Below are 17,362 nucleotides of genomic sequence, written 5' to 3'. Positions count from 1 at the left end.
TTCTTCTCTACTTGTACCTCTTAAGTGAACACTGAAGGATTCTTACAAGAGATGCAAGGGAGAAAGGAAGAAAAAACAGGAAAAGTGGATTTAAAAAAGAACGGAAATGAAAAATAATAAAAATAAATAGCCGATTGAAATAACCCTACATGGGGTGAACTGCAACAAACCCCCTGAAACTTTCAGCCAATAAAAAGACTGAAAGTCTTTAAAAAGTCTTTAATTAAAATATAAAGTCACTTTCCAACCTTCAGAGGAAGTAAATTGTCTCTCAAAAGCTCTGTATGAGCTTGTTTTCAGATGAGTTTGAATGACTTATGCAGCAAGTGAAGACAATACAACCTGTATAGTAATATGACTCAGCTTTCCAGGAAAACAAAAATATTTGTAAGGGTCATAGAAGCATAACTAAAACAATATCCCTAGGCTCACACAAAGAATGAGCTGAAGTCTGTCCTCACTTTTAAAAGAGCTTAAGTAGAGCAGATGAGTATGAGTGAAGCAAAATCCAGCTTTCTTTTTTAATTAGGAACCACTGGGGAAACTACTGCTCAGCTACAGAACTGCTGGAAGAAAAGAGGCTGAGGGAACTGATGTGAGACAGCTATGGCAATGTTCTCTATCACTTCTTCTAGAAAGGAGGCTGCTCCACGCAATTCAGTGTAAAAACTGAGTGAGAGCATTACTCTCACTTGTTCAGTCACACACGAGTCAAGTGATCACCAAATGCACACTTCCTGCACTGATTCAAGAACCACAGCTGACCCCTCATGTCACTGAATGACACCTCCTGCTTTAAAGGAAAGGGGAAAACTGTGGCAAGCACTACCAGTGCCTAGTGCCTAGGGCAGAACAATGAAGGGGCTGTAGAAGTTGGACATTGCAGAGACTCACACTTCCTTTTGTAGGTTTGATCCTTGTTAGTGACACCACCCAACCTGCCATTTCAAAGTCAGGTACCTGAAATGTATTTTGCATGAAGCTCTCTCCTCTCCCCAGTCAGCTCATGTTTACACATGGTGCAGAGGTTAGACAACACCAGTGTTCTAAAAAAGCAGTTCCCAAATGACCATAAGTGTCTTTCTGGTGAGGTGCAACCACATTAGAAATGTCACTGAAGGGAGCAGAAGCACCAATGCTGTCAGCTGCACGTCCAGACGTCTTTCGTGGAAGGGCTGGGCATTGGGTTAGTGGGAGGGGAGCTGTGGCACTGTGCATCTCCTGGTTCCTCTGGGTTGTATTCCTCTCTTTTTCTTATCTCCCTTTTCTTCAGCAACACCATGACAATTATTATTATTAACTTTATTTCAGTGACTAAACTGTTCCTGCTCATGCCAGAGGGGAAAGCGAGTGAGTGGCTGTGCAGTATGCAGGTGCCAGCTGGGTTAAACCATGGCACAGCAGTTCACTTCAAAATCTTCAACATTTCAATGGTACGTTTACCTGCAAAATTCAGTAAAAAGAAGCCCAAAAAACCTTACCAGGCACACACAAATATGGAAGACACAGCTCTCCAGATTGACATCCTTTTCTATTTACTTCACATAGCTGATTAGCTGCACATGGGTTTGGATTACATGGATGTGTGACATCTTCTACAATGTTGCCTAAAGAACTTGGGCCTGAAAACAGAATACACATCATCTACACTGATTTAAACGAGGTTTATGTTTCTTTAGCAAAGCATAGCATTTCATACATCCAGTAAAATAATATTTTTGACAATTCTGTGAATTTTTTTTTACTTTAATTATAAATGTAGAAGTGTGATATGACCAGGTAGTTAACTTATTTTAATAGTTTAATCCACAGTCCTGGAAATAATGACCCAGATGATCATTCACAAACAAAATGTATTTTCTTTATCTTGTCTGCCCAATAATTTTCTTGTCATATATGTCCAATACAAGAAGAAATAGAAGCAATGAACTGTGGCAACTAGAAAATTCAAATTTTCTCTAATACACAAAATAAAACGTCTCAAATTCAATACAATTTTAAGATAAATAATGAATATTATTAAAAGTAATAACAAGCATTCAAAGTATCCTGGTTTCTAATTTTTCTGCATAGGGATGTTAGTACTTACTCAGGTAAGTATCCAAGGGTATACAGTTCTCCAAGTCATCTGTTGGAGATAAGAGTTCACAAATACTCTCAGCTGAGTGGCCTTCAGGGAATTTATTATGATCTCCACACTTCTTCAGTATTTCCACACAATCTGATCTACAGGTAAATAAAAAGACAGAACCATGAAGATTACTTGAAGAAATAAGGGCTTATATGAAAAAAATTTCTTTCTGTGTTATTCCCTTTCCTGAATCCACAGCTTTCCCAATATGCCTCACAGCAGAGTGTTTATATACACATATGCTACATTTGATGTAGGAGGAAGGAAGAAATTTGTGACACAAAGACAGAAACTACTGCTTGTAGTACTCCTTTTTGACTTTCAGCTTCGTGATCTTCATTTTCTATGGCATCATATGCCATCTTCCAAGACCAAGCACTTCCTTAATTTACTAATGTCTAATATGGCTTGACCTCTACCTCACTACCTGCACTATTGACTGCTCTTTTTTCTACTCAATCACCTACTTTCAAAGTTTATTAAAACAAACAAAAAAACCCTTCTTTTTTCCAGATGTTTCTGTCAGCTTAAAGTCATTGGTATATCTCAAAATCAAAAAAGAGGAAAGATTTAAGACCCCACAGAGAGCCAAAAAACTCAAGACATCTGGTTTTTTTTTTCACTTTACAATACCAGCATATACATCCATCTCATTAACAGGCAAATATCTTAATTTAAAGTGATGGAGATTCAAGCAATGGCAACCAAGCAACTTCATATTCCTTCCATGTTTACCTTGCCACATTTTCCTAACATAGCAAACACAGTCCTACAGCTTTTAAATTTTCATTAAAATCCTTAGTAAAACCTCTAAAACGACCCTTGTTACTGATCTCTAAAATGGTTTTTGTTTTCCCCATGGTACTTACTTGCAGATAATACTTCCTCTAGATTTGCTGTGACAAGGTTTAATCTGTAGGGAGCAGGCAATTGCCTTCCACATTTCTGGTTGGCATGTTTTAATATCAAGCACAGGAATATTTATGAAAGGCATCTTAATACTCCCTTTTTCCCATAGCTTCATGTCATTCATGGCTCCCTGGTCTGACTGAGTATTGCAGCTTCTAAATAGCTCTGTTGGTCTTAAAAGGAGAAGGTAAGATATAGCATGTATAGCATGTATAAAAGAAAAATAAAGTACCCCACATTTTCCCTTTTCACCGTTAGAACTGTTCCTACATCTTTCATATGGCTTGTTTTTTGTTTAATCCCTCCCACAGTTAAGCAAGATCAAAATCAATTTGAAATCTGTCTTTAAGGAAGACAAGCTCTTTAAGACTCAAGGCTGAAACTCCCTTCTCACCTCTAGTTCTTAGATCATATATCACTTTAATATTTCTCATCTAAAGTTGACTTAAGAGCAAATATCTTAGCCCAAGTATCTCTGTAATTACCTCTTTTTCTTAGTAAATCACTAACGCAAGTTGATTTATGATCTATATTTAGCTAGGGTTAGGATTCTCCTGTAACACTCATGCCACAACATACTATTAAGGAAAAAAAAAAAAAAGCCAGTGATCTCTAATAGCTAAGAAAATTTATTTTTTTTTAAACTCTAACTGTAACCTTGCAATTATTTTCAGACACCACTTTTAAATCATTTTGTCCTATAAACCCACAGAAACATCTCTGCAACAAAGGAATTTTGAAAATGAGTAACATGTAAATTTAACAAACACTTTAACCTTATTTATAATATACAACAGTCCAGTAACCACGACTTACTTGTCTATGCAGTAGGACAGAGGAATTACGCAGAGCTAATACACTGTGACATTTTACAACTTTTATTCCTGTAAGTTTTATTACATCTGTTGCTAAATGCATTTCCAAAAGTTCATTCTAAAGAAAAAGTACTTATTTTCAAATTAACTAAAACCATATTTGCAGGAAGAAAGCTATATACAATCTCAAAATAAGTCTAAAAACAATTCATTTTATTTTTGAAATCAAAGCATAGGAATTCCTTTGTAAAATATTCAGTGTCTCTCTCCTACCTGTTATTAAAATTAGTGCAGTAAGTAAGATTTCTACAGCCCAGCTGACAAGGTTCTCGTACATCTGCTAAACAGGTCAACATGGAAACTTCAACTGCATTATACTCACAAAAGCGATCAAATTCTTGCCAGCTCTGTGAATTGCCCCAGCTCGTGCTATAAAGTTTAGTGCAGAGCTCTCTGAAAACAAAACAGAAATAGAGATGAAGAAAATAATATTAAAAGAACAGCCATTCAGATATAGCTCATCACTTCTTTGCTCCATCATTCTGCCTCTGCTCACCACAGAGCATTGTGTTAGAGCCCACAAAGTCTCCAAGGGCACCCAAATGTTGTGCTCAAAGCAAATAACCCATTTTGGTCAAGCACGTCAGCATATCTTTAAGCTAGTAAGATCAAAAGACTTCAGGATATAAAACTGCAATATCCAATAAAAATGTAACAACTGGAAACCTGAACTTAAAACTATCCAAGCTGATTTTACTGGCAATAAATCTAAGTTGCCATCACAATGAACAACTTCTAATCCCATCCTTCAGCTTCAAATCACACTTTCTCCTCCTACAGAATGACTGTCAAGCAAAATACATTCCTTCTTTTGCCTTCTTTGATGTTTGGGATACTGTTTGCTGCTTTTGTTTGAGATATTTCCTGGTGTCAGCAATACCCAGCCCACATTGTTTATGGCAATGTCCTACAAACTACAAATGTTTCCATCCCAAGATACAGAACTTCACTGTATTATTAGATCTCCTGCCTATTGAAAACTCGACAGAAGGATCCATTTTGGAACTCATTGTCAAAGCAAGGAACTAAAAGATACTGACTTTATTACCAATCCTATGCTGCAACATGCTAAGAAATAATGTAACTCCAGGGCTCTACTATTAAACCCTGTAAAGATCCTGCTGCATTCATGAGATGCTGTTACTGGAAACTTTGATATAAAAGGAAGTAACAGCTCAAAAAGTTTGCCACTTGTTCAGACACATTGATGCATTTAAAATACAATCATCATCTATTTTTAAAGTGGACAGAAAACCACTTTAGACTAAAAATGCCTCAATAATTTGAAAGCATGCAACAATTTGCTGAAAATCTTTGTTTTTCTAAATGTCAGAATAGTTAGTTCCCTTATTTAATTACTAAATTACCTAAGTTATTTTTCACCGACAAAAACCAGAAGAGCATCTAGAAAGGAATACTGCCAAGGTTTAACATGAAGCAACCAGGCACTTGAGAGTTTGTGGAGCAATAATCATTTGTCTCTCTTTAGCATCTCGTTAAGACCTCTTAACCAGAGGTTGTAATATTGGCTATTATGACCACAAGTATGGTACAAATTTAATTAACTTACTGTTTCTGCTATAATAAGCCAGTGCCAAATGTAAGGAAAAGTTGATTCCTCTTATAAAACAGTATGTTTTGAATTACAAAGTACTGGACAGAATATATTACTCAACAGATTACTATCTGGTTACCTGAACCTGTATTTTTTCTAAGAATTCCAGAACTTCCTATTTGATGTACACAGCAAGATTCAGGCAAAGGCCAGAAACAAGACAAATTCCTAACTTTCAGAATTGTAAATGAGGTTAGAGAGATACTGACCTACATGTGGAAGAATTTGCTTTAGAACAGCAATGGAGCTTAGCTCCATCGAGGCCTGTTGAAGGTGGAGGGTGCACAGTGACTCCTGGGTGAACAGATCTTGAGCTCTCAAGAAAACATTGCCAAAGTGGGTCCTGAGGGAGAGGCATGGTTTTACAGCCTTCTATAAGTCCATCAACAATTTCAAGCTCTGTTTTCATTGACATTAGAATTCTTTTACAGGCAGCCTGACACGCATAGTCTTCTGCTCTATCACAGCAATACAAACCTGTTAACAAAATAGTTAACAGTCAAGCACAAACAACATTAAAGATGCACAACATTACAGCCCTGAGAAATAAAAGTGCTATAATGTGTCTTCTCCTCCAAAGAATCTCAAATAACATTGCTTCTCCTAAATAGATACAGAATCAACTCTGGAAAGAAACTATAAAGCAAATAAGTAAAAATTAAAAGTAAATAACAATTATTAATGCACCTAAACCAAAAGTTATCATCATATAAATTCATATAATGTTTGCACCTAAACCCAAGAGTTATCATAATATACATATTCATATAATGACAGTAATATTTATACGATCAACTTCTACAATAACACATTTTATATAAAATGTACAAGAAGTACATTTTCAGTATCTTCTGTAACTTTCTTTCATTAAAGATGGATTTATTTGTACTTACTGTCTGTAGGGTTCCTCATTGGATATGACTGTGTGTAGTTATTCACGCAGTGTATAAGCTGAGGGCTGATAGATGCACAGTAATTTTCAACTGCTTTAATTTGTGATGGACCAGGAGAGGAATCTGTCCGAAAAATTGCTTGGCAATACTCCCGGCAGTTCGTGTGATGACCTGCGTAACTGCAACAGACTGACCCCACTGGGGAAGCAAAGAGACAAACAACAGAAAATCTATGGGTTCCTATGCAGAGAGATGAAGAAATGAGCAAGTCTGACACACAAGGATGCTCAAGGAAATGAAAGAAAAAAAAAGAAGAAATTCTATGCTCTACTGAAAAACCTCTGTCTACAGAATGACTGGAAATATCTGTAACTAGCCAAACTACATTTGTTTGTCTGGCAGGAGAAAAAAGTCAGTATTAAAGTTGCCTTGAACTCAAGTTCAAGACATGAGCAAGCCAGCCCAATCTCATTTTCAGCTGTTTTGTTCTTACTTTAGGTAACAAGACAGGTCCAATAATTGAATTATCAGAGAAATGCTACTAATAAACTAACAAATATGAGAGTAGTATTATTCAAAAAACCCAGACAGATGGTACTGGTGATTCACCCACTTTTGCTATGTTGTTAAATACATATAGTAGTTCTTGAGAACAGCTTCTACTGGAATTAATTCTGAGACACTGATTTCATTTTATATAAACAGATATCAGGCAGTGAAACTCATGGTTCTTCAACATTTCAACTATGCATTTAATTTTGCTACTTAGCACACATCAAATGAACATGCAGAAGAAAAAGATGACAGAAAAGACAAATACAGATACACAAACTGAAAACTGATATTAATTACACAAATAGCCAAATCCCTTCATTACTTAAGACAATTTACTCATGGTTTTTACTTATACAGGTCTGAAATCCATGTGTTTGAGTGTATGTTCACCTACATAATCTCTTGCAGTTCAGAGAAAAAATGAATATTATAAAAGAAAAACAAAATAAACTATTCATTATATACTTACTTTCATTTCTGTTAATACAACTAAAGAGAGCATTCTGAAATCAAAACAAAAGCAGTGTTACAAGCCAGAAAATGTCAAATAAATATTTAAGTATCCAGTAATTTGTTACAATGAGCTAATAAACCTCTAGTATTATTTGCTTCAATTAGACTACATTAAAACAAAACCACTAATCAAACAGTGACACCAGCAAATTAAGAGATAAAGGGTCACCAAAGTTCTGTGTGTACTCATAATAGCACAGATAAATATTCAAGCAAACAAGTAAATTGGAAGACTTTCCTGGACTGACTTAGAAATAGGGTAAATTTTGGTGTCCCAAAAAGTTGCGATTTTTCTTAAGGACAATAATTTTAAAGATTCTATGTAGAAAAAAATTATTCTGTACAGATGGATACATGCAAATAGGAAATCTCAACAGAATAACTCCATGATAATGTACCTTAAAAGCTAAAGCATACAACCAACTCCCCTGGACTGCAGCTGAAAGGCACAGCTGAGAGGTCTCTAATCAGCAGACCAGCCATGGAATGGTTTGGGTTGGAAGGGACCTCAAGACTCATCTAGTCACAACCCCCTACCATGGGCAGGGACATTTTCCATTAGACCAGGCTGCTCAGAGTCCTATCCAACCTGGCCTTGAGCACTTCCAGGGATGGGGCATCAACAGCTTCTCTGGGCAACTTGTTTGAGCGCCTCACCACCCTCATCATAAAAAAAAACAAACTAAAAAAAATGCTTTGTATCTAGTTTGAAATTACCCTCTTTTAGTTTACAACCATTAACCCTTGCCCTATCACAACAAGCCCTGCCAAAAAAGTTTGTTTCCAGCTTTCTTGTAGGCTCCCTCTGGGCACCAGGAAGTGCTATGAGGTCTTCCAGGATCCTTTTCTTCTGCAGACTGAACAACCTCAGCTCTCTCAACCTGTCTACATAGGAGACATGCCCCATCTCTCTTTGTGGCTCTCCTCTGGACTCATTCCAACAGGTCCACATTTTTCCTGGGCTGAAGACATAGCATTGGATGTAGCATATCCTGTACCTGGATGTAGCACTCCAGGTGGGTCTCATCAGAGCAGAGCAGAGGTGCAGAATCCCCTCCCTAATGACTACTGAACTCTTGTAAAAAAACCCCACAGTGTTCCCCACACTGAATAAGCACACTTCCCATTAAAAAAATTAGATACTGAATATAAGCTGTCTGAAACTCTATGAAAAGATGAAGTCAAGAGGTTGAAATTCCAAAATGTAGTTGCCAGTTATTGAAGACTAAAATTATATGATTGTGAGAAAAGAGAAATTTGAATTTAGAAATATCTAACCTCTACAATTGTCAGAACACCAGATTATAAAACCTGACCAAATACATCAATATAGTGACAAAACGCAATCCTCATCTGTGTAAAACTCCTGGTTTCCATTTCCCCTATCCCTATAATTAAACAAATTTGTATTTCACACAAAAGAGACTATCTAGAGAAGAAAACAGAATCACCATCAGGCTGATCCTGAATCGTGTGGGATTACAGTCTTGTTTCAATGCAGGAAAGCACCAGATGTGCTACCACCTCTAAGACATGGACAAGAGCTCAAAATGCAGACCTAGTTCAAGCTCAGTAGTTCACCATTTCTCATCTATCTTAATTACTAGTTATTCATTGCATTGCAGAGAAGTAGGCATCCCAAATAATCTTGGAGCTATTTTTATACAGATCTGTACTGCTGCAAACAGACAAAAATACAAATGTCTTAGGAATTAACTTGATTATTTTATTTTTCCTTTTGACTTGGATATTGTTTAGTGTGCAGGAATTTGGTTTTCATTTGTATTTTCTACTTGCTTTCTTCTGAACACAAGATCTTAAACAGGACAGTACCAATACTATAATGAGCAGCATCAAATTCCTTCTGTTAACACTCAGAAATTAATTTAAACCTTGGGTAAGCCATGGCAGATGTGGCAAAGAAAGGCCCTAAGAGAATAAACACACATCTAACTTGAAAGTGCAAGTAATTTTTCCACAAACAGCAACTATTTGTAATTCTAGTGATCATAAATAAAGCACAGACCTATTGGTACAACTCACACAAAAACTGAAAAATGTGCCTTACATAAATCAAAGCCCCAGATTTCATAAAGTAACAATTCAGATGTTTTATTTTCATGACAAAAATATCCTCTACTATATTTCAGATCTTTTCTGCCAAAAGCACGGATACTACATTCTTTCTCTCAGATTACAATGAATTTGCAGCAACATTCTTCATCCCAACAGCATGTATTCTTCTGATTAACTTTAGATGTTCCCTTCTTTCCTACACACAAACCAATCCTGTTACGCATCCATCTGTGTAACACAGATGAAGGACAAGAGAATTAATGGAGAAAAAACACAGAGGTGGGGTCATCTCTGTAAAGAATGTATTTATACTGCTACCTAAAGGCTCATGAGATTTTTGTAGCACTATATATCCTTCACTGTGGATGCCAGGCAAAGGTTACCTGTTTCAATGGCCATCCAGTTTCTTTGGACCCTGTTTCGATGTGGCCATCCGGTTTCCTTGGGACCTGCCCCACACAACAACACTCTGCACACCTGAACTGACTGTCCTCAGAAGCTGCTGAAATTTGACTTCTCCAGAGCTGCCCTGCATGGAGCATTGGAAGGTGGCACACAAACCAGCCACACAGAATGAGCACCGTAACTTTATTAATTAAGGCACTGGGACAGCAGAGGCTGCTGGAAAGTCTAAAGTCTGTCTGCCATGTTTACACAGAGTACTTGACCATACTGTTAGCACAAACAATACTTAGAATCATACTTTAATGCTGCAATAAACTCAGATAAAAACTGCCATGTTATTTAGAAGCTGAATGATACAAAAAAGTGATTCTAAAGCAGTTAATGAATAGTGTCACTTGCCCTGCTCAGAGGACACAAAATAAAGGAGAATGTTGATAAAATTATGGCATTTACTAATATTCCTCCTCTAAAGAAGGGCTCAAAGGGAGACCAAATTATCTTCTCACCGTGATTTCACACACCAATTTTATACAAGAAGGAATTCCTAACCTAATAATAAATCTTCTTTCTGTATTTTGAAACTACAGTTCCACAGACTGTTGCATTGCTGTAATAATCCTCACATTTCTGTTAAGAGGAAGTAGTCTGGCTTCTCTTTTCCACCTTGCCCCTGTTCCCAGCTGTACAGTCTTGTGTATGCCCTTACAACTTCACTTTGTCATGACCTGATCTTTCTCACTAAACACAATGAAAACTCGTTTTTCTCATCCCTTAGGGTTTAAGTCAGCGATATTGACAGGTATAATACTATGTCAGAACAGAACAGAAGAAGCATTTTTTAGATACTGTTTTTTAGAAGGACCTACCAGATGCCAAAGGCAGAGTAAGGCAAGGAAGGGGAGGGAATGTGTGTGGAAAAATGGCAGTTGAAGGAAGGCAGGGGAAGAAGTTCAGCTGCACTGAGTTGTTACAGCAACTCACCACATTTCACAAAACTGTAGTGTCTGTAGCCACCACTAGAATGCTAGTTGAGGGTGCTTGCTTTGTTTTTTGGGTAGGTTTGTGTGATGCTCAGTTTATATTTATGCATATACCCCTCACACATGTGAGGGGTATAGCTACATAGATATGAGATAATCTTAAAAAAAAATTCCAAATTAGCATCTAATCACATACATAAAATTGCTAACAGCATTAGGCAGTCAGTCTGATTTGAATTACTAACTGCAAATTATTTTCAGAATACAAGGTTCACCACATCTCTACTAAATTAGCACTCATAGCTAAGAGGTCACCAGCTTTTCTGCCCACTCAAGGTTCCTTCGGAATCTTTGAGTGAACTGGCAGTGAAGAAAGACACAGAAAACAAAAGGTGAAAGACAGATATAGGTAAGGAAAACCAAAACCAAACCAGCCAATCAACACAAAAACCAAACAAGGATAAAAGTATATTCTCTTTAAAGGAATGATTAAGTTACCAGGATTTGGAAAATGATGGTACAAAGGCTGTGTACACACAGTCTGATACTCCGTTTTTAACATGTGTTGAATACTAAATTAAGTAAACAAAGATGGCAATATAAAAATTTCTAAAACACAATTATTTTATTTACTTGTGCACAAGTCCCATCTTTCAGACTTCTCTTTTTTTAAAGCCAGGTGTTTCCAAGCCTGGTGATTAAAGCCAGTGAGACTACAAGCAGAAGGAGTGGAAAGTGGCAGGCAGATACGAGCACCACAACCATGTACACCTTGAAGCAAATACTCCCAAGGATTTCTTTTTGGTGTAATGGAAATTGAAAAAGGCTGTTGAGGTTTATGCAGCAGAGAACATTCTTCAATCTTCCCCACCAGAATCCCCCTGAAGGAAGATTTTAGCCAGTACTGCAGGACCTAACTGGTTTCGCTCTTTTTGGAGCTCATCAGCTGCAGGTAACGGCTCAAAATGCAAAAATGCATGCACCCCAACATAAAAACATAACATTTTGCTGAAGGAAGAAGTCCTCTGCATTGTGAGGCATGCTTTCACATTATAAGCACATTTCTTCTAAATGGCTGCATCATGTGTCTTGAATGAAAAGCAACAATGAAGGTGTTGTTTCACACCAGAAATTAAGAGCATTTTGAAAAAAACCCACAAAAAATATTTTCCTCCCTAAAAATTATCATGGTATCTATATTCCACTAACTTTGGCAGAAGAATAACTTCAGTACTATTGTCTTGGGCAACCTAACCATGACAAATATTTGAATCTAGATCCTACCCAATTAAGGCCATCTTAATTTATAAGTATTACCTACAGTTAACAAATGTAATAGGAAAATGCTTAACTCTGTGCAGTTAAGAACAGAAAAGAAAACCCTCTTGATCTCCTCTTGACTTACTTTAATCTTTGAATTTATTGAGAGAAGATAAAAGAAGGTAACAGCATACTAATGTTTAGTGGAATCAGCTGAAGTGTCAAATGATGGTGAGTATCTGTTAAAAGCTTTAATAACTTGCAGTAATAACAAGTAAGGTCAAGATTTTCCTCTATTATGTAAACCAGTAAGGGACTGAAAACATTTGCACAGTGAAATAGTAAAAAATTTACAGGAACTCAAATTTTGGCAAGATCACCGAGTGTTCTATCAACCTTCTTTGAACAGCAGAGAATAGAGACAAAAAGCACCAGTAGATGACAATAACGTTATCTACAATGTGCAGTGTATGGTTAGAGTCCATCCTGAATTTATTAAGCAGTATTTCCAGAGGCCATCCACAGTCCTGTGCCTTAGGAGTTCATTAAAACTGTTTAGGAACCTTTAGCTGAACAATGTCCCAAACAGTTCCTTGAGTTATTACCTATTGTCTCAGAATAATCCACACAAACAATTAGATAAGAGCTAAAAATTGATGACTGCATTTTTCAGCAGGGGTAATTAATAGTCAGCATTCAGTAAAATCTCAACAAAAAGCAGGATCATATGACCCTAGAAGGAAAAAACAAACCAATACCGTAGCAGAGTGAATACTTTTGTGAATCCCCATTACAGTACATGAAGCTGCAGGCACTGCATTTTAAGTTTCTGTGTTTAAAAGCTGCAAAGTGAGATTAGCCTAGAGTGCTCAAATCTGTAATAGCGAAACTACCTTTGAACCATCCAGGGACGTCAAGTGTTCACTACTGTGTACCAAAAGTAGTTTTAAGAGCAGAGGCTAAATAAGTGGTGACATTTTCAGTTGCATTTCAACTGCTTGGGAGATGTTAATAGTGCTCAGCTGCAATAAAGCTCTCACAGTGCCAATTAACTAGAGAAGTTGATATGTCTTATTTGGAACACATGAAGTAAAAACTCGAGTTCTTAATATTCAAAGAGGTCAACTCACAATATGCAGTGCACAGACTCAAGAGCTGCAATCTAATGGAAACTTTAGTGCTACTCTTTCCACGCACAGAAGGAAAAAAAGGGATCTTAATCACAGTAATAATGCCTTTACAGCTTATTTTAAGATTAATGAAGTATTTCTAGCTACTCCTCCAATGTATTCCATGTGGTCTTTTAAAAAAATGAACCCCCACTTTACATGAAAGTTTTAAAAATTCAAAAATCAGAAAATCCTAAATGCAATCCGTACCATCTCCACTTATTTCTTCTTATTCCTTTGACTATTACCTACCTTCTTTTTAGAGGAAGATGAACAGGATAGCAGAAAGCTGGAAGAAGTAGTGAAAGATAAAAGAACTGAGGTTCACAGAACTAGAGGAAAAATGAAGACGACAAAATGAGTATCTGAGAAGCAGAAGATGGAAAAAAGGACTATTAGAATAAAACCTTCAAAAGAAGGCAAATAAAATACCTTTTGGTAACACTCAAAAATACTGGGCAAGTTGTGTAAAATGTATTCATTTCTGTATGCAGTGCTACTTGAAAACAAAAATTGTTTAACAGGACATGCCATCTTCAAAGCACTGATAAAAAATGAATACCTTATTCCAACACAATACTTTTCTGAAATGCGTAAAATCTCCACATTAAAATAAATATTTACAGTAAAAGGAATACAGAAATATATGATCAGCAGGAAAGGCATCTTCAATTAAGGCTGGCACATTAATGCTGAAGTGATTCTGCTACTGCACAACCTGAGACTCAGTGACTTCAAACTTGTGACAGCTCCAGCATGGAGTTTGGCTTTTTTTCACTGCTCTGAACCTTCTGCCATGCCCCTGAAGATTTACCTCCTTCTTCACCCTCGCTAACTTAATGGGAGGCTGAAGAGAGACTGGCACAAAGTCGCTTCCCTAATCACAGAAGATTACATTAGTGTACTATGCACAGTTCAGACTCTCTAAGCAGCTTGTGAAAATTCTCTGGGAAATCCTTATATGGGTAAGATAACTAAGTTAAGAAGACTGGTAGGCTATGAGAGTGTTTACGAAAAACAGAATTATATTTTACATCCTTTATTCATAGAGTTTTTACTTTTATGTCATGTACTTAATTCTTAAATACCTCAGCAACAGACCTGAGAGCTGATTACCAAACACTATTATCCATACTGCAAACTAATTTTCTAATTGGATCCTCATTTTTAGCAGAGCATGAATTCTTAAATACAAAACCAAACACTATGTATGATGCAGCATTTATGTAATTCACATGCTACTTGTGATCTCATGTCACCTCTTTCCGTTTGAAGTAGCCATTCCTTCCCCAGTTCAGTTCTTCCCCAGCCAACTCCATGGACTGCAAAGTACAGTACAGGACACAGAAGCTACTCATGGACTACAGAGGGCAAAGTGGCAAGAACAATTTTTTTTTTTAAAAAGAGAAAGAATGACAGGGTGTGGGAAACTGCAGGTTCCCTCCAAAAGTTGTATTTGGAATCTTCAATCTTAGGCATAACTTCCTTGGATTTAATTCAACCAATGAGCCTCTTAAGAGTATTTTAAATATTATTTTCCATGAGCACCTGAAAGCCTGGCTACATATGAAAAATCATTGTCATACAAAATTCTATCATAACTGAAGATCTAGCACATAAATTTCTGTCCCTGACACACTATTTGTATCTACTACACCTAGTCCTCATTAAAAAAGTTTCCTTCTTCCCTAATCAGAAGACTGATACTTTCTACTATGATTTTTCTCCCTCTCCTTCTCTTCTAGTCTTGCACAGATACCAAGCATTAAGGTTTTCTGTACAATAAAATCAAGATCGCTCCTGATTAAGAATGAGACGTCCAGTTTTCGAAATTCCAGATAAAAACTGGTAAAGTAAATAAGACAAGTATGACCATTTTGAAGTCATTCTTTATTCTCTTACCTTTCCTCTCCCGCTCTCCTTCAACCCATACTGGACAACCTCCTACAGCAATGCAGAAATCCAGAAAAAAAGAAGGAAACAGACCAGCATAATAGAGGAGAAGCTTGCAGATGTTGACAGTATAGCATATTATAGCATGAAAGGAGACAGAACTACTTAAAATGAAAGTGCATTTCTAAGAGAAAAAGCTACAGCAACTTCAACCCATGCTAACTTCCACTGTGAAGAGTCTAGGAAAACACTCTGTAAATTGTTTAGATAAAAAGACAAAAGGGAAAATAAATTTTTAAAAAGTAATTCAATACTCCCTGGAAAAAAACAGGAAAACTGCTCCACTTCTGCCCAAATCAAAAGAAAGGAAAATTTTGTCATATCCCGAACTGTTGATTAGGAGCAGAACTGATGCAGGACTATCTAACTTAGGGCTGAAGGAAATTAAATAAAAGGGGGTGGAAGGAATCTGGATTTTAATTAAGATGAAGATCAAAAGAAAAGCAGTCCTTGCAAAATAGCATTTCCATACACTGTGTTAAAAAGAATATAGGTAAAGGCAGATTTCTGAAGATATCCTGATGAGTAATTTTATGAGCAGAACAGTAAAAATAACTGCAAGCATCAATACTTTCACTGATGTTACAAAAAATTACACACCGAAATTATTTATATTCAGATAGGATACTTAAGGCTGTTCTCTCCTGAGTTTATTTCATTAGGTCACTTTTAAGCTGACTCTCACTGTCCAAGCTGAAAGGTTTCTGACAGATTGAATGATCACAACAAATGCTGACTTTGATCCAAACGCCTATGAAATAAACTCTTTGGGAATCCAATTTGAAAGTTGCAACTTTTTCATTTAAATTAAGGTATATTCAAGTCTAAAGAATCCAAAACATTTTTACAGAATGTGATTATACTTTTATAAAAGCTGTAGAGAGATAATTTACATTCATATGAAAATGAGCACATTCAGAAACACAGCTCTAAGAAGACTGAACTTTCCCTCTTCTACAGGATATTTTTACAGGACTTATAAAATGATTGATATAAAAGTTGATTTTTTTTCAGATATATTCAGACACAAAAACATACCTCATATTCCTTCCTGCAGACCTTTAAAATATCATTTTTTGCAGAAGCCTGAAAGATAGACAAATTTATCCATTTGTAGTAGAAAATGATAAAATCATATCACGAAATAAAGACTATTCTACTTTTAAATTTACTGCAATAACAATGGATTCATGATCTATTAAAAAAGTTCCTTTAAGAACCTAAAGAATCCATGTAAAGCTTTAAGAAAAAAGAGCAGACTATTAATATGACATTTAGTGAAAATCCAAACCCTCATATTTCTGCACCAAGTTAGCTGATAGCAGAAGCACACAAAGCAACTTAGGTTTTGTGAAAGGTTTGCCAGACTCCAGAATACAGGAAGCATTTAGGAAATGGAAGAGCTTGAGCATAAAGATCTCCCCATTTTCCCTGCTGATTTATAACTTGTGAGTCGCTTTCCATTCTCATCCCTCTTGTATATTCATTTCTATGGTTCCTATTGTCAGTAAACTGAGTTGCAGAATTTCTCCCCACAAACTGCAGATTCCTTTGTTCTACACAAAATCTTGTACTCCTTTTTCATATGACAAATATTCAAAACTATAACTACTACTAACATATTACTTCCCCTCCAGTAATTTAAAACACTTGGGTAAAGTCTGTCCTCAGACCTATTATATTACTCCCTTCAAAATTACTCCAAAATCCTCTCAAGTTTTAAGGATCAAAATTAAAATCCAAATATTTCACATTATCTCTAATATTTGGCAGGTATTTAGATTTTAGAATAAATGAAAAAAAAAAATAGGAAGTGTTTTAACCAGAGTCTGCTAAAGTACAAAATATAGCTAAGATTCTGAAGCAACAGTCTGCAATCAAACAATACAATATCTGATTTAGAGAATAATGAGAAATTATGTAACAATCATGATATTACATTAACAGAATTTAGTAAGACTACAATAAACAGAAATGCCTTTACCAGGTCTAGAGACACTTAAGCATTAGGACATATTTGAAAACATG

At 36.2% G+C, this 17,362-nt stretch overlaps 1 protein-coding gene across 3 annotated transcripts in view; it reads right to left on the bottom strand.

Moving 5' to 3' along the window:
• Window positions 1–17,362, bottom strand: part of RECK (reversion inducing cysteine rich protein with kazal motifs) — a 47,749-nt gene that overhangs the window by 14,144 nt on the left and 16,243 nt on the right. Inside the window, exons 6-15 of one of the 3 annotated variants that reach the window (XM_077785458.1) lie at window positions 16,373–16,420; window positions 15,276–15,325; window positions 13,634–13,703; window positions 7,448–7,481; window positions 6,424–6,621; window positions 5,740–6,007; window positions 4,129–4,308; window positions 3,001–3,213; window positions 2,090–2,226; window positions 1,482–1,622 (exon numbers count right to left, since the gene is read on the bottom strand). In XM_077785458.1, coding sequence (XP_077641584.1) covers window positions 1,482–1,622; window positions 2,090–2,226; window positions 3,001–3,213; window positions 4,129–4,308; window positions 5,740–6,007; window positions 6,424–6,621; window positions 7,448–7,481; window positions 13,634–13,703; window positions 15,276–15,325; window positions 16,373–16,420 — 1,339 coding nt within the window. The remainder of the gene's footprint in view (window positions 1–1,481; window positions 1,623–2,089; window positions 2,227–3,000; window positions 3,214–4,128; window positions 4,309–5,739; window positions 6,008–6,423; window positions 6,622–7,447; window positions 7,482–13,633; window positions 13,704–15,275; window positions 15,326–16,372; window positions 16,421–17,362) is intronic. The other 2 variants (XM_031503957.2, XM_077785456.1) reach the window with 2 other exon arrangements.

The sequence above is a fragment of the Lonchura striata genome, chromosome 1, assembly GCF_046129695.1.
Source record: "Lonchura striata isolate bLonStr1 chromosome 1, bLonStr1.mat, whole genome shotgun sequence".
Lineage (NCBI taxonomy): Eukaryota > Metazoa > Chordata > Aves > Passeriformes > Estrildidae > Lonchura > Lonchura striata.
The sequence above is the reverse complement of the archived record's forward strand: the minus strand, read 5'-3'. Positions and strand labels throughout refer to the sequence as shown.